The following is a 27,284-nucleotide window of genomic DNA, read 5'->3' on the forward strand; positions in this document are numbered from 1 at the left end:
TTAATGTTTGTACACGTTACAAATCGCACCAGTGTCAGTCAGTCAGCCGGCAGGAAAGAATCTCATGATCATGATGCAAAAAAGTATTGTCAGTTGTTTGTTTCTTGCGCTAGCAATTGTGTATGTTCGTACGGATGATCACGGCGAGAATGCAGTCGACTACAATAAAGAATCGTTCGATTCTGCAGTGGCGAAAGAACGCCTGTTCGTGATGTTCTTTGCTCCATGGTAAGCGACTCTTTGTTTTTTTAGTTGAATCTATTACTATAATCAGTAACCTGTTTATATAGTTTTTAATCAAATAACGTGTTCATTATATTATGATGAATTAGTGATGACAAATCGCTAGTGCCATAGTGCGTAGCGTGCTGTATTAGTCCACCAAATGTCTGTCGAAGAGTCTTTTGACGATTTTTTTACTAAGGCAGACTCAAGACGTCCACCATCCCAGCAAAAATTAGCGAACAGTTCTTGCGCAGAGAATCCTTGCGACCACAATTTTGAAATTATCTCCATCATAAATTGAAATTTCTACGAAAATATTATTGCCTACTATTAAACACTAGTCCACCTAAATGGCCGTCAACCAGTCTTTTGACGATTTTTAGACTATGGCAGACTGGTGACCTCCACCATCCCAGCAAAAAGTAGCAAACGGGCCTTGCGCAGAGGATCCTCGCGGCCACAATTTTTAAATTATCTTTGTTATAAATTAAAATTTCTACGAAAATATCATTGCCTACTATCAAACACACATTTATTTATGTCATTATGCCCAAAAAAAAATGTTCAGATACCATAATGCACTTACATGCATCGATTCTATCCATTAATCTGTAAATCTAGGACAAATCTGACAGGTTGTGTACATGTATGAAACGGGGTAGAGGATTTCGAATATTTTGGTCGTTAATAGGCTCGGTTAAATAACACTATTAACATGCAACCATTTCAATGCGCTGAACGCTAACGTGTTTGATGGGTCAAGTTGGGAGAAGTTGATGATGATGATGTTCGTGATGATGATGATGATGATGATTAGGTATCACCATTTTTGAACACTGTTGCGTTGCTCTGCACAATACATGGAAAAGGGAGGATAACTGTGACTGCGCACAGGGTTAACAATCATTGACGGATGGGTACAAATTTATTCGATAAAAATCAACATGTATAAAAAATGGTGGACTGCTACGCTCATTTCGTGACCCAGAGTATATTTATGTGAAAATAACGACTCTAACGACAAATCCAACCCAGTTAAGATCACTGTCAGGTACATTTGTAACAATTATATCATTATTAATCAACATCGATGCATAATATTACTATATATTCTTTCGCCCAGTGTTAAATGGTAGAGAGTTGTAGCGTTACAGGGATACACATGAAATGTCAAAATAATAAAAAAGTATCCCTGATCGCTCATTATTGTAGCTATATTAAACACATATTTATTTATGTCATTACACTTACATGTGTCGATTGTTTATCAAGTATCCCAATATCTGTAAGTCTGGGACTGAAAGGTTGTGTACATGTATAAAACGGTATTCATGACTCAGAATATATTTATGTGAAAATAACAACTTTAATGACAAATTCAATCCAGTTTAGATCACTGTTGGGTATATATATTGAACAATTTTGTTATTATTATTCAATATTGATACATAATATTACTTTATATTCTTTCGTGGGCTGTTAAATGGTAGAGAGTTGTAGCGTTACAGGGATACATACGAAATGTCAAAATAATAAAAAAAAGTATCCCTGATCGCTCATTATTGTAGCTACGTGCTGTAGTAGTGCAGTGCCTGCCTTGTGTATATTGGGTGTGTGGTGCCTGCCATAGTGGGTACTTGGTAGTGTGCTGTTCTGGGTGTCCCGGTTTGATTCACCCTTGATATTCATCTTTGCTGGATTGTTCATCTGTTCATCAATGATGAAATATAGAACTGGTCATTGATTACATTTGTAAAAAGCAATTGGTTCTTAACCACATGTTTAAAGAATTATTTTAGAAATGCATAATGTTTGACTCAATAAAAGCTCTTCAGACAGAGTGTGACATGTTTTCTTGTCATTGTCATGTTAAATCATTCTTACCCTATTTAATTTATTTGCAGAATGATCCATGCATACATGTTCATTTAGTCAAATTCATATTAATCTAAAAACTGAGGATTGCCACATATGATTAAAATTTGCACTAGCCTGAAGGAAAAAAAAGTTTCTTAGTTTGTAGAAAATGTCAAACTTTGTATGAATCATATCGATTTTTGGGTATTTTACTTATTGATATAAGAATATAGAATTTTGGGATTGTGCTTTAAATCAGAATTAAAACAGTGATTCCACAGCAAGCAAAATGAAACTAGACCATTGTTTATGTTCTCAAAAATTGCACATGGTCTTGTACCAGTTGGAGAGTAGATCTTGTTTTTATGTTTAATATTTGAATAATTTGAACAATAAATATTAAATTACAACCTTTCCATTGCCATTAAATAATATTGTTCAGCAGAATATATGACTCCTTTATAATTTGACTTTCCATGACATACGTATACACAAAATAAAATACCTACAAATTAAGTTTAACATTTTCTTTACAAACCTTGACTTTTAACAAAGCATTTGATTTTTTTTAACCCAACAAAAATTGTGAATGGCCGAGATTTACTCCTGCCCTTCTGGTTCCTGGTTATAGCTTTTTTTGAAGTAATTAACTCAATGTTAGTATGTGACTAGTATGTTGAAAGAATCAGTAAATATTTTTTAATATGGCAAAATATTTTTTAATCAATTTTATGAATAAAAATTAGTTTTGTTCACAGTTGTACCTTTTTTGTACATTCATCACTATGTACGGTAAATATTTCTTTGACATGTTTCAGCTGGTTTATGTTGAACATAAGCACAGATATTGATGTTTTTAATGGGACTCTCTTAAAGATTGGCAGAAAAAAGTTTTATCCATCAAGTTAGCTGTAAAGTTTTAATCACCAGCAGCATGGTTAATTCTTTGATTTGATTAAAATGTTTTTGGATTGGTCAATATTTGTCCAATGATAACTACTTACCAATTAAATTGTTTTAAAAAGTAATTACATGTAGCCAATGATCAAATTTGAATACAATTGGCTGCTGTAGACGTCTGTAGTTTTGTTGCTATATATATGAGTGATTCCCTTTTAATAACCCAAGTAATCATAATATACTGAGTAGAAGACCTAAGTAGTGAATATTGCTTGTTTCATTTTTTTTTCCTTTTGAATAATATAATTTATCTAGAAACAAATTATTTCAATTGAGATAACTTCTATAATGTCCAAAGTTTTGATCACGGTTGTATAATTAAAATTGGTAATTTATAGAAATGTAGGTTTTTCATCTAATTTAGTTTGTCTTTAGGGCAAATCAATACTCATGTTGATTCAGTTGATTTCCCAAAAATCAATAAATCCACTAAAAAAAATTTTTACTTGGTGTCAGTCAAAAACTTAGAAATAAAGTGTCATTCAAGTGATTAATAGAAAAAAAATCAACATCTACTAATGTGTTTTCCCCTGAATGTTAGAGATTACAAGCTACAACATGTATTACTAATCCTGTTGTAGCAAATTAGTTATCAGACTATGAGGTCTGACTAAAGTACCAACGAATATCCTATTTTTGGCCCGTTTTTCCAAGTTTGTATTTTTCAGTGTTTAATAATGATGTCATTTTTGAATGGGATCAGCACCAGTCCAGTCAGTCATATTTAAAGCTGCACTCTCACAGTTTAACCGTTTCTGAATACCTTTTTTACTTTTTGTCTTGGAAATAGCCAATTTTTGAATAATGTCATACAAGACTAGTGACAAAAGATCAGATCGCAGTTTTTCATATTTACATTCGAAAATTGATGTTTTATGGCTAACAGCGTTACTAAGGCTTTAAGATAAATGTAATTTTCAGCAGTTCTGCAAACGATTGAAATCTGTTATATTGTGAGTTATCTTTTATGACTGAATTGAAGACATTGATAACAAAATCAGCTCATTCTGAGACAAAACTAAAACAAATGTCAAAACTGTCAATTTGTGAGAGTGTAGCTTTAAAGCTCTGTTAAAAAGCATAACGTCAGATTTGTTACATTGTATAATTGTACTTGGGTATTCCTTATGAGGGTGTCTAGCTGTTTGCGAAATTGCACTTATCCTGACTTTTTGGACAGTGAATTTTACAGCAGATTTGGCTGTCGTTAATTTCTTTAAAAGGGTATTAGAACTCCAGAATGGCCACTTTTAATACTAGTCAATTAGGACACTGGGGGATACCCTGCACCTTATAGTAGTAAAAACTGCAAGATATTACAGACAATTCTGATGATTCCTATTACTAGTTGTAAAACTAAACATAATTGCGCAATATGCTTGATGTGTCTGGAGGCTGGAAACAGAAGCAAAATTTGATTTAGACTGATATATTTCTGCCATTATGTCTGTCCCAAGGACAGGCAGGTTTAAATATTCATTTCACAGATCTGTGTAGGATGTCATCTGACATGACCCAAGCTTTAAATGTTCAATGTCCAGATGATATGAGTTTCATTTTGAACACTTGCTTTATTCCATTCTTGACTTTGTAGGTGTGGGCATTGTAAAAGGCTCGCACCAACCTGGGACGAACTTGCCGCCAAATACAATGTTGATGGCAGGGAAGTCGCCATCGGAAAGGTGAAAATTGCTATATACATGACGGAAATAGTCTACAAGCTTTATTATCTTTTTGAGTGATTTTACAGAATATAAATATATTGATAGATATTTTGAAATTTGAGCTTGCATGCCAAAAGTTAACAATACTTTAGCAGACACATTGACAAATGCATACACTTTAAATTATATATTTAAGGAAAAAGTTTAGCTTTAACGGAATTACAACAAGTACATGAATTGCCTTTTTACTTTTATGTAATTCTTTGTGTGATTATAAAAGTTTTAGTAAATACTAAATAATGACCAGAGAGATGTATATACATAAAAAAATGTTTTTGATGACACACATCATTATGTAATGGTGAATATCAATTTGGGCAATAAAACACAAACAAGAAAAGTAAAAAAACTGTTTGAACAATTCATGTCATGATTTTTCTCCTACAGGTTGACTGTACTATTGAGACGGCCCTCTGCAGTGACCACGGTGTGCGTGGCTACCCGACGGTCAAGTTCTTCAACCTGAACAAAGAAGGGGAGAAGTATGCCGGTGGTCGGACCATGGAGGCCCTCACATCTTACGTGCAGGAACAGCTGGGCAAGGTATTGTTACAGTAAGAACATACTGTAGGAAAACATGATACCTGTCTCTTGCAATTACCGCACTACATCATTATTGATGTTGTTGTCATCATGATTCTTGTTGTTGTTGCCATCATTTTAATCATCATGGTTGTTGTCATTGTCTTCATTGTTGTTGTTGTTGTTGTCATCATTTCCATTACTGTTCATGTTTTCATCATCATCATCATTGTTGATGTTGTCATCATTGCCAATGTTGTTGTTGTCATTATCTGTATCAGCTGTAGCATCATGAGCAAAAAAGTAACCTAGATGTGGTTCAAAATTTCTTAAGCATATGTTAAAGAAACAAAGAAGGGAATGATAATTAATTAAGAATTATATAATTGGGTGCTGTAGTTTTATTGTGCTATATAAGTGAAGCACCTTAAATCAGCAAAGAAATCATAATGAACTGAGTATAAGTGACTAAAATGATTACTTGTATAGCTTTTTTATACTGGTTTACCTTTTGAATGATGCAATTTTAAATTATCTAGAAATATATTTCAATTGAGTTTTGGTCATGGTTGTATAATTTTATAATTAAAATTGATGATTTATAGAAATGTAGATTTTTCATCTAATTAAGTTTGTCTTTAGGGCAATTCAATACTCATGTTGATTCAATTGATTTCTCAAAAATCAATTCATATTTATTAAAGACATTGGGCCAATTGTTCAGAACTTTGTTATAGTTAACTTACAAATCTAAACACTCTGAAGGTTTCATGAACACACATGTATTCTGTGATTCTTTCACAAATATTAAGAAAACTGATTGAGCCATGGTTGTTTTACTTAAGTATATCACCACATCATAAAATTGTCCACCTATGAAAGTTAACAACGTTCTGAACTATCGGCCCATTGCGAACTTTGGTGGTAAAACAATCTTTTTCATTTCAAGAAAAAACCAAGCGTTCACAGGAATTCACATTTATAATGAAGTTGATATTAGATACCATACATGTACTTAACATTGTACACATCTGTGACTTTATAATGACCATCAAATCCAATACTTTGAGTCAAAGGGAATATCCTCTAGATTAGAAATAGAAAAATGATCATACCAATCTGTTACCAGCAAAAGTTAATTGTCCCGCGACATATTGGAGTACTTCAGTTCCCATCAATATTTTAGAAAATAGAAATCTAATGATCAATCTGTTTGTGTGAAATAGAAAATAGTTAATTGTATGCTAAAGGACTGATCTATTATTTAGGAATTTGATTCTGAGCTTGTCTGTTTTTCAAAGAAAACAAGTCTGCCTTTTCTGTATTGTGCCTTGGTGTCATTCCAATCAGTAGTGGTGGCATAAATGTGCAACAACTTGAACATTGGCCTTAATTCAAAACCCTTTCCAGATATATTTAATTAAAACTTGCAGGGCTTTTTCTATCCATTTTAGACAAATTGAAATTTTTTGCAACATATATTACAGATTTGGGAAGAAATTTCAGGCCTTTTTGTCAATTTGGGACAAAGTACAAGTTTGCAAAAATTGAATTTTTTCAAGTCGTGTAATAATTAGTAATATTGAAAATAAAAATACTCAACAAAATAATCATTTTGGGCAACTTTCTTGAAATAAATGTATAGAACCATGATTATCACCCAAAAGTGCTGAAAAATGCATTTATAGTTGTAAATGAACAATTGTTCCAAACGAATTGATCCCGCGCTAAAACTCTGGCTAAGGGGCAATGTGTTAGATGAGATGCCCGGCTTTTCTTGACAATGAGTTCATCTCATTTGGGATTTTTTCTTGAAATTGGCAAAAATTGCCCATGCAATGGGCAGAAAAATGACTGACTTATATAAGATATAACATATGTTGCCCTAGACAATACCCCCATGTTTAACTCTGGCTGTTAAGATTATTGAGTTTAGCCATTTTGTTTGGCGCTCTTGTTTTACCTTGGTTATAATAAAATGATTTTTTGTCCAATTTTAATAGCATGCTGGTATTCATAACTTTTAACATTGTAACCGGTACATGTTTCAACGATTATCGAGTTACTAAGATCAGATTTTAGATGAACAGTCATAGATGTTTAAATCAGAAACAATTGGTTTTATTCATATTTGCACTTTTATCATAAATTTACTCAAATCGGATGTTGATGAAGCATGCAACTGGCAATAATGATGCGTGTGTTTTAAATTATGCATGACAACTTTCTAGTGGTAGTGCCCTAAGAATTAAAGCTGCACTTTCACAGATTGATCGTTTTGACAACTTTTTTTATTTTTTGTCTTGGAACGAGGCTATTTATGCGAAAATCCATGGACACCAGCTATTTAAGACTGCTGACAAAAATTAGATCACAAATTTTTATATTTAAGTTAAAAAATTGATGTTTTTTGCATTTTTCTTAAACCATTAGTAACGGGTTAAGTCATAAAAAAACATTAATTTTCGAAAACTGAAAAATGCAAATCTGTGATCTGATCTTTTGCCAGCAATCTTTTTTCATTTGTTTGCATTTATTTAAGCAAAAATTTGCTCTTTCCAATACAAAATATTAAAAAGTGTAAAAATGGTATATGCATGAGAGTGCAGCTTTAAAGACTGTTGCAAAATAGTCCAGAGATGATTTTCATCTAAATGAGCATGAGCAGTAATTTTATGGAAAGTGAGCTTTTATGTTCATTTATGTCATGTTGCATTGATTATGGTAATGCTTAAAATGCTTAAAAGGTATGTCGATTTAAAAACAAACCATGTACATTTCTGGGTATTTATTATTGATACTTTTGAACTTAAGTGGTATAATACAAACTGATAATCGAATATAACACCCATGAAAAACCATTTTGGGATCTATTTTATTGTTTTGAATAAAGTGAAAATGAAATTTGGAGTCAATGTATGAACTGAAATTAGTTTGATAAATAACCTCAAAAGTATTTTTGTGGACCATAGAATATTTCTTCGTTCATTCTTTTTAAGGGCCAAGAAAAATCAATAGCATTTTTCAAAGATCTTCTATGGTCTATTTTCAAACAAAGTAAATAGTTTCAACTGAAAATTCACAATAGTTATGTTTTTAGTGAATAGGAAATTTAAGGAGAATAGATAGGATATATAAGAGACAGAGACCACTGGGATCAATGGACTAATCTAACCCATAGGACGAATAAGAAGGCCAATACAGTTTTTTACTCAAGTACAGTGCCTTAAAAATACAAGCATTTTAGAGACTTAAAGCTGCACTCTCACAGATTGACCCATTTGGCAACTTTTTCATCGTCCAAGGATAAAAAAATAATAAAATACGCCCAAAATGCACCAGTAAAAAAGTCTGGGGGAGTACCCGCCTTTTCCAATTATTTCAACCAAATAAATCTCGGTTCGGATGGACGGGCTCAAGTCAAAAGGTTATGCTCCTTACTTACGCCCCCTCTACATTCTTGATCCGCCCTTGATGATTACTTTAATGTTCACAATATTCAATTTGTTACAGGGTGAAGAACAAAAAGAAGAAGAGGCGAAAGAAGAGAAGGCACCTGTGGAGCTGCCAAAGGACGAGGAAGGACTATTTGTGCTCACTGATGACACCTTCGAGGCTCACGTGGCCAAGGGACACCACTTCATCAAGTTTTACGCCCCTTGGTGCGGCCACTGTAAGCGTATGGCACCTACCTGGGACGAATTGGCGAAGAAAACCGGCATCGAAGGAAAGGTCAAGATTGCTAAGGTTAGTTAAAAAAGATTTATTTTTATACGAATCTGAATTTATTATTTTCTTAATCATTCCCACTTGCAAGTGTGAAACTATGGTATGGGAAGTGTGTTTCAGGAGAGACATTAAATTGAGTTCTTATACTTATCCTTAGACATGCGTCAGTGATTCCCATCAGTCTTGGGGCATTAATTTTACAGTACAATCAAAACACTCGGATACCTTTTGCTGACAAGAATACTGACAAAAGATCAGATTGCAGAGTTTCAAAAAGCGTTAATTTAGAGTTTTTCGGCAGTTTTTCAAACAGTTGAGATCTGTCCTTTAGTGAGTTATTTTATATGACTGAATTCAATGCATTGCTGCCAAAATCAGCTGATTCTGATGCAAAAAAATAAGGAAAGACATCAGCGTGAAAAGTTGAAATATGAATTCTTTTTTATATGGCTTTAATAAAACCTTACTATATTAACAGGTTCCTAGACAAATTTCCATCGGTTTGAAAATCTGACTAAGGTTGCTCTTGAGTCAGGTTTAAGATGCTTAAAATTTTATTAATTTGTTTCTTTAAGTTTATAAATGCTGAAACTTTAATTGATTTAAAGATTTTCCAACAAGTAGGGAAAGGAAGTGGCAAAGAAATTTAATTTATATATGCTTTAATTATGTTCATATATTTTTGCTAAAGGCTTGATATTTGAGGGTGTTGACATCAAGTAGTAATATTAATCATTTTATTAGGCTATTTTATTGCAAATGTTTAAAAGCATTAGTACATGAAATTAGTTTAAGGTGGAAAATACAGTATAGACACAAGCCAATGACATGGCGTGTTCTGATTGGTCTACTCAGAGTCACTACTGTGAAATGATCGGTTAGTCTGGTACGAAGATACATTTACAATGACTCTGTACATTATAAAGATTTTTTTCAATCACCACCACCACCATCAGCATCATCATCATCAACACAATTATCATCATCATCATCTGCATCATCATCATCATTGTTGTCGGTGTTGTCACCACCACCATCATGATCATCATCGTTGTCATCATCATAATCAATGCCATCATCATCATCATCATCATCATCAGCAGCAGCAGCAGCAGCAGCAGCAAGAAACATGGTTATTTTAGTGACGAAAAGTTACACACATTATATAAAGCAAAATAAATGAAATACAATGTTATTACATAACTTCTTTGTTACCACTGTCTAGTTTATCTTTAATTGTTTCATAGCCTCATTTGTCTCTTGTTTGGGAAGAATGCAATAAAAAAATGCCTTATAGTCATCATCAGTAAAATATATGTTTATTTCGTAGTATTTACTATACATGAATGAGCATAATTAGGAACGGAGGGAAGGACAGAGGGAAGACATTAATAAACGTGTCTCAAGGTGTAGTTTGACTGTTGACGTGTAAAATCAGTGTATAATTGAAGAAAGATATTAAAACGTGGCTGTCTGATGATCAGTATTGATACGTGTACCAATCACAAGCAAGGCAAATGGTGATACTATTTATCAAGCTCCGTTGACTCGGCAGCATTTGGCTACTATCTGATGCATATATTAACATATAAAAACAACACTTTGAAATGTTTTGAAATTTTATTTTATTTTTTAAATTACTGGAGCCATTTGGTAGATATCTTTAGCCAATTAAATAACACTGGTTAAATGTTTAATGTTAAATGTTTGGTTTGGTTTATAATAAGTTTTCCATAATTTTTATTGATTGGTTAGATTGGTTAATATTTATCCAATATTATATTAGAATTTTGTTAAAGTTAATAACATTGTTAACATCATCGTTGTTAACCTTAAAATTGTTACTTCACTGGAAGTTCAATGGATGCACATTTTTGCGGTATTTCTAAAAAGATTTGAGACAACTGTTTCAGCTGGGGCCATATTCAATAAACAACTTCAGTTAGATTTAACTTAAATGTACAAATAGAATCCGAGTGTTTTGATTGGCCTCTAAGAAATGATTGGCCAATGAAATGAATAGAATCACTCAAGCATGATGAAGGATAAGAATAGGAATTATATTGTATACTGCCTCTGTACTAATTTTATGCATGTTTATGAGCATATTGTTCAATAATTTTTCTTTATAATGAACAACGATGCTGTTAACAATGTGTTAACTTTAACAAAGTTCTGAATTATTAGCCTATTGACTACTGACCATTGAAATCATTTAAATGTACAAAATAGCAATAATATAACCATTTGAAACCTTTCAAAGTTTCTGATGCAAAATTTAAGTATGGTATTCATTTGGACTGCTGAAAAAGTTTGATTCTAAAAAAATCTAATTTGACTAATTTGATTGGTCCATATTTAATTTTTTGTTGTGCCATCTTGAAATATTAGGAATATTGAATTAGTACATGAAATTAGTTTAAGGCGGAAATTACTTTTCTGACACAGGTCAATGACATGGCGCGTTCTAATTGGTCTAATCAGAGTCACTACTGTGATATGATTGGTTAGTCTTACAAAGACACATTTACAATGACTCTGTACACTTTAAAAGAAAAATTCTCCATCTATGTCCTTTTGCAAGTTTTGAGTTATAAAAATCATATAAAACTTTTATTTTATTTTGTTTTCAATCATTACCACCACCACCACCACCACCACCACCAGCATCATTATCATCAACACCATTATCATCATCATCATCTGCGTCATCATCATTGCTACCACCACCACCACCACCAGCATCACCATCACCACCACCACCACCAGCATCATTATCATCAACACTATTATCATCATCATCATCTGCGTCATCATCATCATTGTCACCACCATCATCATCATCGTCGTCGTCGTTGTCGTTGCCGTCGTCATCATAATCATCATCATCATCATCATCATCATCATCAAAAAACATGGTTATTTTAGTGACAAAAAGTTACACATATAATAAAAAGCAAAATAAATGAAATACAATGTTATTACATAAATTGTTTCATAGCCTCATTTGTCTCTTGTTTGGAAAGAATGCAATTAAAAAATGCCTTATAGTCATCATCAGTAAAATATATGTTTATTTCGTAGTATTTACTATACATGAATGAGCATAAATAGGAACGGAGGGAAGGACAGAGGGAAGACATTAAAAAACGTGTCTCAAGGTGTAGTTTGATTGTTGACGTGTAAAATCAGTGTATAATTGAAGAAAGATATTAAAACGTGGCTGTTGAATGATCAGTATTGATACGTGTACCAATCACAAGCACGGCAAATGGTGATACTATTTATGAAGCTCCGTTGACTCGGCAGCATTTGGTTACTATCTGATGCATATATTAACATATAAAAACAACACTTTGAAATGTTTTGAAATTTTATTTTATTTTTTAAATTACTGGAGCCATTTGGTAGATATCTTTAGCCAATTGAATAACACTGGTTTAATGTTTAATGTTAAATGTTTGGTTTGGTTTATAATAAGTTTTCCATAATTTTTATTGATTGGTTAGATTGGTTAATATTTATCCAATATTATATTAGAACATTGTTAAAGTTAACAACATTGTTGACATCATCGTTGTTAACCTTAAACTTGTTACTTCACTGGAAGTTCAATGGAAGCACATTTTTGCGGTATTTCTAAAAAGATTTGAGACAACTGTTTCAGCTGGGGCCATATTCAATAAACAACTTCAGTTAGATTTAACTTATGTACAAGTAGAATCCAAGTGTTTTGATTGGCATGTAAGAAATGATTGGCCAATGAAATGAATAGAATCACTCAAGCATGAGGATGGATAAGAATAAGAATTATATTGTATACTGCCCCTGTACTTATTTTATGCATGTATATAAGCATATTGTACAATAATTTTTCTTTTATAATGAACAACGATGCTGTTAACAATGTGTTAACTTCAACAAAGTTCTAAATTATTAGCCTATTGACTACTGACCATTGAAATCATTTAAATGTACAAAATAGCCAAAATATAACCATTTGAAACCTTTCAAAGTTTCTGATGCAAAATTTAAGTATGGTATACATTTGGACTGCTGAAAAAGTTTGATTCCAGAAAAATCTAATTTGATTGGTCCATATTTAATTTTTAGCTCCACTGGCCGAAGGCCATGGAGCTTATGTCGTCACAGATTGTCCGTCGTGAGTGCGTGCGTGCGTGCGTGCGTAAACTTTTACTTTAAACGACATCTCCTCTGAAACTGATAAGCGGATTTTGACAAAACTTCACAGGAATGTTCCTTTGGTGGTCCTTTACCAAAATTGCTCAAATGGTTCCGGTCCATTGCACAATATGGCCGCCAGAGCTAAAAATAGCAAAATCTTTAAACGACATCTCCTCTGAAACGGTTCGGCAGATTTTGATGAAACTTGACAGTAATGTTCCTTGGGTGGTCCTTTATTAAAATTGCTCAAATGGTTCTGGTCCATTCCACAATATGGCCGCCACAGCTAAAAATAGCAAAATCTTTAAACGACATCTCCTCTGAAACGGATTGGCAGATTTTGATGAAACTTGACAGAATTGTTCCTTGGGTGGTCCTTAACCAAAATTGCTCAAATGGTTCCGGTCCGCTGCACAACATGGCTGCCAGGGCAAAAAAATAGAAAAACCTTTAAAGAACATCTTCTCAGAAACCGATGATCAGATTTTGATGAAACTTAACAGAAATGTTCCTTGGATGGTCCTTTATCAAATTTGCTTCAATGGTTTCGGTCCACTGCACAAGATGGCCCCCAGAGGTAAAAATAGAAAAACCTTTAAACGACTTCTCCTCAGAAACCGATGATCGTATTGCAATGAAACTTGACAGAAATGTTACTTGGGTAGTCCTTAACCAAAATAGCCCAAACAGTTCTGGTCTGCTGCACAACATGGGCACCAGAGCTAAGAATAGAAAAAAACGTTAAACTACATCTTCTCAGAAACCGATTATCAGATTTTGATGAAACTTTACATAAATGTTCATCGGGATGCCCTTTAACCAAAATTGCCCAAATGGTTCCGGTCCGCTGCACAACATGGCTGCAGGAGTTAAAAATAAAAAAACCTTTAAGGACTTCTCGTCCGCAGTCTTCACGAAAAACATTTTAACCTACTAGCCAGTTGGACTAGCATAATGGCATATTTTACTAGTCCGAATGACAATCTAGTAGTCCGACTATTTTGCCACATTATAAAACTGTATGCTTGAGGTAAATACCTATTTCAATTGAGCAGCTTGCAGTTTGAGTAAACATTTCTTTATTATGATGCTCATGCAGTGATAGGGAGTGACATCCTTCTGTTGGGAATAGTGCTCCTTGTTTTTCAGAACCTATGGGTACTATGTAAAAACAAAAGGCATCTTGCTTGAATAGACTGTAATAATATCAACATGGTTAGAAAAGAAATGCCATGCTTTAATAGCTTTGATTACATTTTACTACTGAATTACCTCCCTTTAATAGAAAAAAAAATAATGTCTTAATTTTTCACGAATAGCATCTTTAAATAATTTTTAAACAATAATAATTTATGAGTAAACATATAAGCATAAAGTTCTCACAAAAAGATCAATTTAAAAACCTTACATTTATACATAGGAAAGTATATAGACTGAACATTAATTTTCGTTTAAGTGACATTCTGAAAGTTTATGAAACAGCTATTTTTAGTAACTTAAATGGCCGAAAAGTGTAAGTGAAACACCAAGTCGATTCTATCTCGTCAGTTCTTGTTCAGGTTAGATATTTGCTTCATAATCTATTCAGATTAAATGTTAACCGATGATCAGATTTTGATGAAACTTGACAGAAATGTTCCTTGGGTGGTCATTAACCAAAATTTGTTAAATGGTTCCAGTCCACTGCACACCATGGCTGCCAGAGCTAAAAAATAAAAAAAACTTTATACGACTTGTCGTCGAAACCGATGACCTTTTTTCGATAAAACTTGACAGAAATGTTTGTTTGGTGCTCCTTTACTCAAATTGCCCAAATCATTTCGGTCCACTGCACAACATGGCAGCCAGAGCTATTAAAGTAAAATTTTTTTTTAAATAACTTCTCCTCAAAAATTGATGATTGTATTTCTATGAAACTTGACGAAAATGTTCGTTAGGTGGTCTTTGCTTGAACCTTTTGGCCAGTGGAGCACAGGCACTGATGTGCCTCTTGTTTGTTGTGCCATCTTGAAATATTAGGAATATTGCATTAGTACATGAAATTAGTTTAAGGGTGGAAATTACTTTTCTGACACAAGTCAATGACATGGCGCATTCTAATTGGTCTAATCAGAGTCACTACTGTGATATGATTGGTTAGTCTTACAAAGACACATTTACAATGTTTCTGTACACTTAAAGAGAAAAATTCTCCATCTATGTCCTTTTGCAAGTTTTGAGTTATCATATAAAACTTTTATTTTATTTTGTTTTCAATCATTACCACCACCACCAGCAGCATCATTATCATCATCATCATCTGCATCTGCATCATCATCATCATTGCCACCACCAACACCACCAGCATCATCACCACCACCACCACCAGCATCATTATCATCAACACCATTATCATCATCATCATCATCTGCGTCATCGTAATTGCCACCACCACCATCATCATCGTCGTCGTCATCATCAGCAAAAAACATGGTTATTTTAGTGACGAAAAGTTACACACATTATATAAAGCAAAATAAATGAAATACAATGTTATTACATAACTTCTTTGTTACCACTGTCTAGTTTATCTTTAATTGTTTCATAGCCTCATTTGTCTCTTGTTTGGAAAGAATGCAATAAAAAAAATGCCTTATAGTCATCATCAGTAAAATACATGTTTATTTCGTAGTATTTACAATACATGAATGAGCATAATTAGGAATGGAGGGAAGGACAGAGGGAAGACATTAATAAACGTGTCTCAAGGTGTAGTTTGACTGTTGACGTGTAAAATCAGTGTATAATTGAAGAAAGATATTAAAACGTGGCTGTTGAATGATCAGTATTGATACGTGTACCAATCACAAGCAAGGCAAATGGTGATACTATTTATGAAGCTCGGTTGACTCGGCAGCATTTGGCTACTATTTGATGCATATATTAACATATAAAAACAACAATTTGAAATGTTTTGAAATTTTATTTTTTAAATTACTGGAGCCATTTGGTAGATATCTTTAGCCAATTGAATAACACTGGTTAAATGTTTAATGTTAAATGTTTGGTTTGGTTTATAATAAGTTTTCCATAATTTTTATTGATTGGTTAGATTGGTTAATATTTATCCAATATTATATTAGAACATTGTTAAAGTTAACAACATTGTTAACATCATCATTGTTAACCTTAAAATTGTTACTTCACTGGAAGTTCAATGGATGCACTTTTTTGCAGTATTTCTCACAAGATTTGAGACAACTGTTTCAGCTGGGGCCATATTCAATAAACAACTTCAGTTAGATTTAACATAAATGTACAAGTAGAATCCAAGTGTTTTGATTGGCATGTAAGAAATGATTGGCCAATGAAATGAATAGAATCACTCAAGCATGATGATGGATAAGAATAAGAATTATATTGTATACTGCCCCTGTACTTATTTTATGCATGTATATAAGTATATTGTACAATGATTTTCCTTTTATAATGAACAACGATGCTGTTAACAATGATGTTAACTTTAACAAAGTTCTGAATTATTAGCCTATTGACTACTGACCATTGAAATCATTTAAATGTACAAAATAGCAATAATATAACCATTTGAGAACCTTTCAAAGTTTCTGATGCATAATTTAAGTATGGTATTCATTTGGACAGCTGAAAAAAAATTGATTCTAGAAAAATCTAATTTAACTAATTTGATTGGTTCATATTGGATTCTTTGATGTACCATCTTGAAATATTAGGAATATTATGAACCCAGTGAATATTGTTGACCTGAGTTATGTTACAAATTTCAAAATATAACAACTTTGAGATACTTTGGTAAAACTGCTTGCCTATTAACTTACAGCATGCCTCAAAAGGGGGATTTTGATTAGAATTTGTTTAGTCTTAACAAAAACCTTCATGTATTTACCAAAGTTCAAAATGTAAAGTAGATAAAACCCCTTGCCCACCAACCTAAAGTGAGTCCAAAAAGGGAATTTCAATCATGTTTAGGCTTGACCAAAGACCATTTACACAAATAAGAGATAGTGACCAAAGTGTATGAAATTTATGTTAAACATAGTATGTACATGTCCTCACAGATTGAAGTTTTTCTGACATTTTTTTAGTTTTTGTCTCAGAATAAGCTGATTTTGGTATCATTGTCTTCAATTCAGTGATATAAGATAACAATTATTTGGATAACTCGCAATAGAAGGGATTTCAGTTGTTTGGAAAACTGCCGAAAAAATCATTTTTTTTAAGCGTTTGCAACGCTTTTGGCCATAAAATATCAATTTTCAAGCGTAAATATATAAAACTGCGATATGTTCTTCTGTCAGCAATCTTGTTTCAACGGTTTTCAGACATGTACGCCAAAATTTGCTAATTCCAAGACAAAATATACAAAAGTTACCAAAAAAACTCAATCTGTGAGAGTGCAGTTTTAGTATTGGTCATGATAATTCTAGTGTGACACAAAAAATCAAAACCTATGTGTTAGAAATGTGTTAGTTTAAATAGAGACAAAACGATCATTTCAGTACCAAAACCAATATTAAAAAAATTCTGCTGATTTTAACATTTAACAATTTAGAAAAATCAATGTTCAAAAAAAATAATGCATTATTGAGCATGCAGAATGTTTAACGTTTCAAAATCTGCTCATTGATTTACACATGAACATTGATTTATTGATTTTACTGGGTTGTGCTTTTCCAGGTCGACTGTACCCAGAACTCGCAGACATGCAGCAAGCACTCCGTGCGTGGCTACCCGACAATTATGTGGTTCACTAACGGAGAAAAGGTGAGGCCGCCTTACTCTTGATCAATTTAGTTCAGATTAAAGACTTGTTGAGAGTGGTGAGACAACTCTTTTAGGATTGCCCCAGTACTTAATTTCTTAAGAGTGTAAGACTAGTGTTTTGGGATGTGCAGCAAGTATTCAGTTTTATTCCGATTAGATAAACAGGTAATGCAAATACAGGGTTGTCTTTTGATAAATTTTTGGCTGATTTAAGTTCTCCTTCCTTGAGCCAAAAAATATCCTCTTTCACCCAAATTGAAAAAAATAATCAATTATAATTGACAGTGCATTGTGCACTGTGTTTTGATACATGTTTATTACATCACATTGCAATATAATGTTTGTGTTTGTTTTGTTTCTGTCATCTTGCAAAATTTCCCCTTAAGCATAACTGTTTTTTTTTTAAGTTTTTGTGTCCACTCTTTTGATATAAATGATTTCAAAATCTTTCACTCAAATGCTCTTGACATTGAACTTAAGTTTTAATATTTCTGTCCATCCAGTCCTTTGCCTTATAAATGAATAACTATTAGTTTAAGATAAAAAAAGTTACAGTTTACAGTTTGCAGTTTGCGATATCCTTCTAAATGAGTTCCCTATTGGGCATTCATTATTTTGAAAGCTAACCATGTTTCCTTAAATGCAGATAGCTGTGTTCTAAACGATACAAGAACTAAATGAATTTATCTTCAGAGTGAAGATTACCGCGGAGGACGGGAGCTGCCCAGCTTTGAAGCGTTCATCGCCAAGATGACAAGTGCTGATGTTGAGGAGAAGAAGACATCCACAGACGGACAGGTGCCTGCCAAGAAAGCTGGAGAGGAAGAGGAGGTTGATGCTGTATGTAGGGTTGGAAGTAGGGGACAGAAAATAAGGGGTCATGGAAATATCTGGGGACAAATCAATCAGCATTTTTTGGGAATTTTAGTAAAGGGGCCATAGAAAAACCAAAATTAAAGGTACTTGCTCATTAGTGTTAAGTGCACTTTTTTTTGTATGACGAAATTTGGTGTGGCAAATCATTATGAGTGTTTAAACTTAGATACCAAAAGCTGGAACCCTTCAGCAAATGTTGATATTTGCTCAAATATTGGCTTTGAGGACAAAGATTTTCATTAGTGTTAACCATGCTTATAATCACTTAATTGCAGCTTGATTAGTAATGATTGGTTAATTGACATTATCACATGATGTTATCAATGTATAATTGCTAAAAGGTCAAAAACATGAGGGAGTACCTTTAATCGTGAAGCGGAGCAAAAATAAATATATTCCTTCTTGGTAATTAAGTATTGAAGTGCGTGTTTTTTTTAATAGACATTGCATATATGTGCACTTCTTTTAAACAACCAACTTAATATAACTATGTGATGAAAAAGTCAGAAATTTACCTAGCATTCCAAATAAATTGATGGAGCCTTGAATGAATACCTTAATCATGACTTTGAACCATGGCTAACTGCTGTCACCTTATGTTTTCTATGTTGAAACAAGTGGATATGTAATTCGTGATCCATTTCCAGGGTATGGTTAGCCTGACTGACGAAGACTTTGTTGAATCTGTATCAGAGGACTACACACTCGTCATGTTCGCTGATGATGAGTAAGCATGACATCTTTTTCTCATTTTTCACGTAAAATTATAATAATGGTTTCTGAAAAACTGACAAACCTCACACAAAAACTGTCAGACTTTGAAATGTTTCTTTGGAAGGCAACACAATAAAGTTTTACTTTAGGAAGCCAACAAAATGAAGTGTCAGGTGTCTTTGGGAAGCCAAACCAACATGATTAAACACAGACAAAATATAACTTTTTATGTTCTCAAGGACTGCAATAAAATTACTTTATGTTTGCTCCAGGAAACCTTCCAGCAATGCATTGATCCCGACTATGGATCGTGTGGCTGACGAGTTTATCGACCGACCTGAGGTGCTGATTGCCAAGGTCAACTGCAGGACAAATGTGAAAACTTGCAAGGACCAGGATGTAAGATGAAAGGAGATTTTTTTTGTGCACATTTCACATTTTACAGTATTCATCGCACAGACATGAAAAGTACTATAATTTTAGGCTGCTGGATGAAAAGTGCTTAAATTTGAAAAAAAAATCCTTCAAACTACTTGAATTTTTACTTTACCTTTTAACTGCTTGAAAAGTGTGTGTAGTTTTAGAAGAAGTAAGGAGGATTTGCTAATAACTCTTTGCTAATAAAATCTATTGGCTCGCATGTAGCGGTATGGGAATGTTACAGGTTTTGACTCAAGTGGTACAATTTACATAGTCTATTTCCGTTGGTTTCATTTTTTATGTGAATGTCTTGCGTTTTCAATCATCTTTGTCTGGTTGGATACGATAATAAACACAAAGCAATGTGTAAAGATTGCATAAACGTTATTGACCACAGTTTAATGGGCAAGTCAGAAAAAAGGCCAACAAAAATGTATCGGGTGCTATAGTGTGTGCTATTGTCATAGCTTCCTATGATATTCTTTAAAAATGTTAATATTTTTTGCTTAATATATTCTTTAAAAATGTTAATATTTTTTGCTTGATATATTCTTTAAAAATGTTAATATTTTTTGCTTGATATATTCTTTAAAAATGTTAATATTTTTTGCTTGATATATTCTTTAAAAATGTTAATATTTTTTGCTTAATATATTCTTTAAAAATGTTAATATTTTTTGCTTAATATATTCTTTAAAAATGTTAATATTTTTTGCTTAAGGTTCTTGAAACCTCTTTAAAAGTTCTTGATTATTTGAAAGTCTTGGTGTACGAACCCTGTTTTAACATTCGTTGCTTTCTGTCAATGTTTTTAGTTATAAAAGTTATATTGAATTCCTGTTTTGACATGTTCTCCAATTTGTGCGTCAAGTTAATTGAACAAAAATCTAAGTAGAAGTGCAATAACTTTGCATGTAAGTGCCTTACAGCAAAAAAATCATGTGTTGTGTAAATGGTTATTCTATTTTTATTTTTTTTCAAATTGATTTATATTGACATTTTATCATATACTATTGGCAGGGTTCGAATTTAACTTTGAAGAGCACTCTCAAAATTTTGCGAGTGCTTTTTGAGGCAACTCGCAAAACGAAAAATCAACTTGCAATTATAATATTTAATAATTTATAATATTGTCTTATTAAAGAAGATATTTACACCTAAGTGAGCTTATTTACCCTCGCCATTGGGTAATACACATACGGCGAGTACGCTTCTGATTTCATTAAGTCTATAAGTATTAAAAACTATAACATTATTAACTTAAAATAAATATAAGCAACAGTAAATGTAGTGTGGATGCTTTGGACTATAAAATATATCGAAGTCTATTCACTTTGACATTTGGGCGGATACAGTATATTAGGAGGTTGATGAGGTTTACATTTAGTGGACGAAAGCGCTAAATTTAGCCAATGATTGAGCTAGGTAATTACGTCATTTGACTTGTATTCACTTTGTATTAGGAGCATTTTGAGCATCCCGGAAAGATTCGAGATAAAACTCTGCCTTTTCCGTAATTATTCTGTTTTTGAAAACTTACTAGAGTGTGACTCCATACTGTCTTCTCTATACTGTTAGTGTAAACATGCCACTTATAGGTTCTTTTCACTCGACTATGAAGCATGTTAGGTTCATGTCTATTCTACTTTCCTTTTTGTGGTCTAGAAAAAGCCACTCGCAGAAGTTTGCGAGCTTGAATAAAAGTCACTCGCAATTTGCAAATGTCGCTTGCATTTTGCGAGTATGCAAGTCTAAATTCAAACCCTGATTGGTCTACATCTTGATTGGGAAACGATAAAATATGATTTTTGTTGTAAATATGATTATTTTTGTAATTTAAGAATATAACTTTTATGTGCTGAAATTATCAGTTTCATAAAACATTTGATCATTGTTGCAATAAGGAATACATTTATTTATGATCCAGTTTAAAGAGTCACAAATTCTCAATTCCCGCAACATTAGCCACCCACTAAAAAGTTACACTTACGCAATAATACATGCTTGATACGCTCATTCCAGGCCAAGGGACCTTACCCACAGCTGCGCGTCTACAACAGCGGTGCCATCATCGAGACATACAAGGGCGAGAAAACGGTCAGTGCAGTGACGAAATACCTCGAGAGCCTCATACAGAAGGACAAATCCAAGGATGAGTTATAATGGCGAGGACTTTGTAGGATTATAACTCTAGATATTTTGAAATTCCATAGTTAATTACAGGGTTGAATGGTAAATTGTATTAAATATTTAGTTTAAGATCTTGATGCAGTAACGCAAGTCAAGTTGTTACGGTAATTAAAGCAGAAGATGGTGTTACTTTATAAAATCTTATAATGTTTATCTTAAGATTAAAATATTTAATACAGTTTCTCTTACATCCTTTGATATCAAATTTATTAGGTTTCATTTGAAATTAATATTACTATGATGTGTTTTAGTAATTATTGGACTCTGTAGCCTTCAATTTTGGGAAATAACATTTTAAACAGAGATGTGTTATGACATAAAGTGAAAAATGCAATAAGTTTAATATTGCTAATAATGCTAAAATCACAATCTTTGTTTAAAATTTCTTAATAGTAATAAAAAACATACTACAATCAAAATCAAATTATTATTTTTTCCACATTTTGAGCATTTACATAATCGGACAGAGTTTCTCAAACTATGCAAATTTCTTTTCTTTAAAATTTGCAATCTTATTGTGTAACGGAATCTATATCACATCAGTTACTATTATAATATTTATTTTTTTGGAGAAAGACGACATGAGGTATTCTAGATTATTAGTTTACATTTCAAAATCTGAAACAGATATGTCTTCCATTTTGAGCGTGTCAAATCGAGCTTAGGGTCTCTTTATCTTTATTTCATGTGTTTTCTTTCTCTTCACACCTTTCTTGTATGTGCGTCATACATGAAAGCTTGCAATATGCTATATATAGAAATCCATATGGGCCTTCGTTCAAATATAAATCCATGAACAAATCCACTTTATTTGTCAAACTACGGAGCGGGCTTACTGCAAGGTTGTTCCATCTTCATGTAGAAATTAGAGTCTTTACAACTGTATTGCGCTAAGTCCGCAACTTGTATTTTGAGTATGGTATTGTTATGTAAGACATTGTATAAATGACAATTTTTGTATATTTAAGCCAACTGGGATATATTGATATACAGATTTTTAATCCTGTGCCTTTTTGCCTTAAGTTTGATATATAGACCTGGAGCAGTGATTACGAACAGTTGAGTCTGAATTCAGACCCAATACTCAAAAATGCCAAAACTGAATTTCATTAAATTTCCTTCTAACAAAGCATTGATGGTGAAATTTTCTTGAAACAAATGACTATTTGAATGTTGTTCTATTAATCACTTAATATATTTTTGTAAAAGAAATGATATAAATATGATTTTTGGTTCCTTCATAAAAATGCTTTTCTGAGTTTTCACTGAACTTGAGACTGTTCGTAATCATGGCCACAGGGGTTCAGAAGTTTGGGATAAATCGAGATACCATGATTCAGATCGTTTAACTTCAGACTATTGTACACTTGTTATGATTGTTGTTGTTTTTTGCTTGGACTTTTGTTGCATCAAAAACAGGGAAGTACATATACCTTGAAATGAATATATAAATGAGTATTTAAACAATTTCAAAAACGGCCCTTTACCTTGCTCTGGGCTTGAATCCCTCCTACTGCTAAGAGACCGCGAGCAATTTTACAGGATTAGCAATTGTCAACTGTTAGAACCCTTAAATAAGCACATGCATTATTATTTTCTGTGGAGTATTTGATAATAAAAGCTGCTCTTCATATTTTAAGAATTGGCCTCAATACTTATTGAATGAAAAACTTACATGTGTGTATATTTGGTCACCATTCATTATCAGCACCCTGTATAAATGAAGCATCAAAATTAACAATGTTTCTGTGTTCACATTTTTACTTTTCTTTTCTTTTTTTGCATTTAATGATAAATATGATAAAGTTGTTGTTATCGCTCCAAATTTTATTTGATATTTATCTAGTCAGATTGGCAGATGATTTTGCTGCCAAATTATGAACCTGTCTGAAATGATAATTTGTTTCAAAAGATTTTTTTTTGATACTGCAAATTCACATTCATATAACTGTACCAGGACATTGTCATACCTTATATTGATAATTAATTTTCTTGAACAATTTTTGATTGTCCCAATTTTGTGAAACAAAATATAATTTCAAACACTGCAGGGCATTGGGTCTTAATAAGTGTGTATTAGTATGTATTAATTTAATAAGATTAATTTATAATCCATTTGATTTATGCATAATAATAAATGCTATAATTTATTGACGAAAGATATTTTCTTATTAGGTCAATTTTATCTTAAAAATCATTTTGCAATTAAAATAATATTTCATTCTTCATCTCTTTTTATCTTCTTTTATTTTCTCATGGTGGCAGGAAACGCCTGAATAAAGCTCATCATAGTAACATAATTATGAATCTCATTGTTGTCTTTTCTTTCTTATTTTACATACATTTGACATTGTAGTATACATTTGTCATATAATATTATTTTTATGTGACATTTTCGGGGCATTTACTTTGTTTGGGGTTATATGCTTGTTACACAGTGGGCTGATTGTTCTGAACTTTGTAAAAGTAATTGTTATTAACTTCAAAATCATTACTGCGCTGGAAGTTAAATGGATTCACTTGTGATCTGCAGTATTTCAAATCAGATTTGAGACAACTGTTTCAGCTGTTCTTGAATTAAATATGAGCACATCATATATTAGTTCAACTTCAAAAGTTAACAATGATGTTGTAAACAACGTTGTTAACTTTAACAAAATTCTAAACAATTGGCCGCATGTTGATCATAAATTGTGCTAAAAATATGCATTTTGTTAAGAGCTTAAAGTTCAAATTTTAAAGTTTGCATAATACCTGGATTTGTAAAAGCATTACTTACAAGGTTTATAAGGCGTTACTTCTTTATTTAAGAAATGGAGAGCTCCCGCTTGCAGTGGAACAATTGACATGGTTCCTATTCCAAGATTTATTATTAGAAAAGAAATACCCCCCACTTTGTCAGCTTGAAATGATGTTAAAATCTTCGAACAACCTTTCCAGGGGCCAATTCAAAAAAGATTTTAGTCTTTAATTGAAATTATCGTAGTGCCCTAGTCTCATAAATATGCTGCATATTTTATTAAGTAATCATTAGCCAACACTAAAAATGAACACGAATTTGAGGAAATAAAAAACATGCAATGTTTTTATCATTCGTGACTTTAATACAGATTAAAGATTTTTGAAGTTAATACTAAAATCCTTTATTGAAACTGCTCTCTGAAGCATGGGCTTGTTTGACCTTTGAATGACTTTGTTTGACCTTGGAATGACCTTGTTTGACCTTGCAATGACCTTGTTTGTTGATGGTGCTCAGAAAGTTTCTTTGTAGAATTAACAAGTAGAATGGTCATACTTTATGCAGTAAGTAAGATTTGTATTTATGAAGAACATTTTATAATTTACATCAGCATTTGTTAACTTGTTTGTCTATAATGTGGATGTTTTGAAAATTGAGAGCCATGTGTTAAGGTATTGTATCCAGTAAGCGTATAACAACCCATAGTTTAACCTAACCTATGCAAATTTAGCACATTCTTTTGTTTGAATGAAGACTATTTAATAACAATTTACTTTATCCCCGAAAAAAGGCTATTGTCACCTTAGTGCAAGAACTCAATATCTGCTTCTATTTCTATATGCAGTTATTGAGTTATTGCACTAGGGTGACGCTATGTTCATGCTCTTAAAATAGTTGTATACTTCTTGGTGTTGTACTATTATACTGTGAATAAATGCCTAACAGTGTTTCTGACAATGATGTTTTTACCATTGTCCAGTTTGTTGTGAGGATGGGTTAAGTTATAATTGCATTTAATGAAGCAATGAAGCATTTTTAAATCTGTTGACAGGGTTGTGAAATTGCCATAGAATCATTCGAAAAAATGCTACAGCTTTGTTAAAAATTGCCATTGTTGCTGCTGCTGTTGCTACTACATCTGTATATTTGATAGAATTGTGAATATCTAATCTTAATTTATTGCTTACTGAATTATTAGACACAATTGCTATAGCATTTTTATAAAACAGCCGTTGTTGTTGCTGCTGCTGCTACTCGATCTGTACATTCTATAGAATAATTAAATATCTAATCTTAATTTATTGCTTAATGATAAGTGCTGTTGTAACAGGTACACTGGGTCAGTATTACAGAAGCATCTTAAGAAAAACAAATTAAACTTAAGTATAGATATTGGAATTATTTTGTTTCTTGAAAAATACACTAATGATTTAAAACAAATTTTTCATTTTTAAAAACTTAAGTTTCCATATTTTAATTGCTGTACACTAAGCATACGACTTTCCACCAGTGAACCAGTTAAGGAAATTGTTGAATTTAAGAAGTACAATTTTAAGTTAGATGCTTCTGTAATAGTGCTCCTGTTGTTTAATGTGTATCTTTGCTATGAGACACATTCCATGGCCCAGTGTTTTGAAAATTAAATATATTAAGATGAAAAGTTTGAATGTAAATTAGATAAAAGCAATGCTCTTAACAAGGATAATCATATTTTGTGGAAAATGTCATCGTTGTAGCAACATATTTTGTATCGCTTTGGACAATTTCGATACAAAATAAATATACAGTATACAATTTTTAATTTGTGTCGAAATATACTTAAAATGTCCATAGACAATTTGAAATGCATGTATAAAAATATACATTTTAGGAAAAAGATTTTAAATAGCCTTTGATAATCTTGATATTACATTCAATCAATATACATCTATGTTTTTCTTTTCCGATATCATTACCCTTTCCTGCCATTTGTGTGAGTGAGTAATGTACATTTAAACATATCATGAATGGGATATATTTTCTTCTGAATCAAGAAATAAAATTAAAAAATATTTTTGTTGTTATATATATTGTTTATTAAGCAACAAAGTTGCTTATAATGGAAATTTCAATGCTTTTTAGATTGATTTATTGTGATCGGTCCATGTCTGTCGTCCGTCGACCAGCGTCAACAATTGCTTAAAGGGGCTGTACTCCGTATGATAAAATAGCGGAAAATAGCGGGAAAAAAGAAAATTGTCGAAAACTGACAAACTTGGCATCGATCTGTACAATGCATTGAAACTTACTAACTGAAGTACCACATAGTTTACAATTTATTTAAATTGAGCAGTTATTTCGTATTTTTTCCATTAAAAAAG

The 27,284-nt window shown here is 32.3% G+C and overlaps 1 protein-coding gene across 1 annotated transcript; it reads left to right on the forward strand.

Moving 5' to 3' along the window:
* On the forward strand, positions 1-26,975 carry LOC128205937 (thioredoxin domain-containing protein 5-like). The gene is made up of 9 exons (XM_052908002.1): positions 1-228; positions 4,637-4,724; positions 5,154-5,309; positions 8,802-9,035; positions 17,898-17,984; positions 18,678-18,824; positions 19,508-19,587; positions 19,847-19,973; positions 22,017-26,975. Exons 1-9 carry the CDS (start codon positions 65-67, stop codon positions 22,155-22,157), a joined length of 1,224 nt encoding a protein of 407 aa, XP_052763962.1. The 5' UTR covers positions 1-64; the 3' UTR covers positions 22,158-26,975.
* Positions 26,976-27,284: the final 309 nt, after the last annotated feature.

The sequence above is a fragment of the Mya arenaria genome, chromosome 10 (assembly GCF_026914265.1).
Source record: "Mya arenaria isolate MELC-2E11 chromosome 10, ASM2691426v1".
In the NCBI taxonomy this organism is placed as follows: Eukaryota; Metazoa; Mollusca; class Bivalvia; order Myida; family Myidae; genus Mya; species Mya arenaria.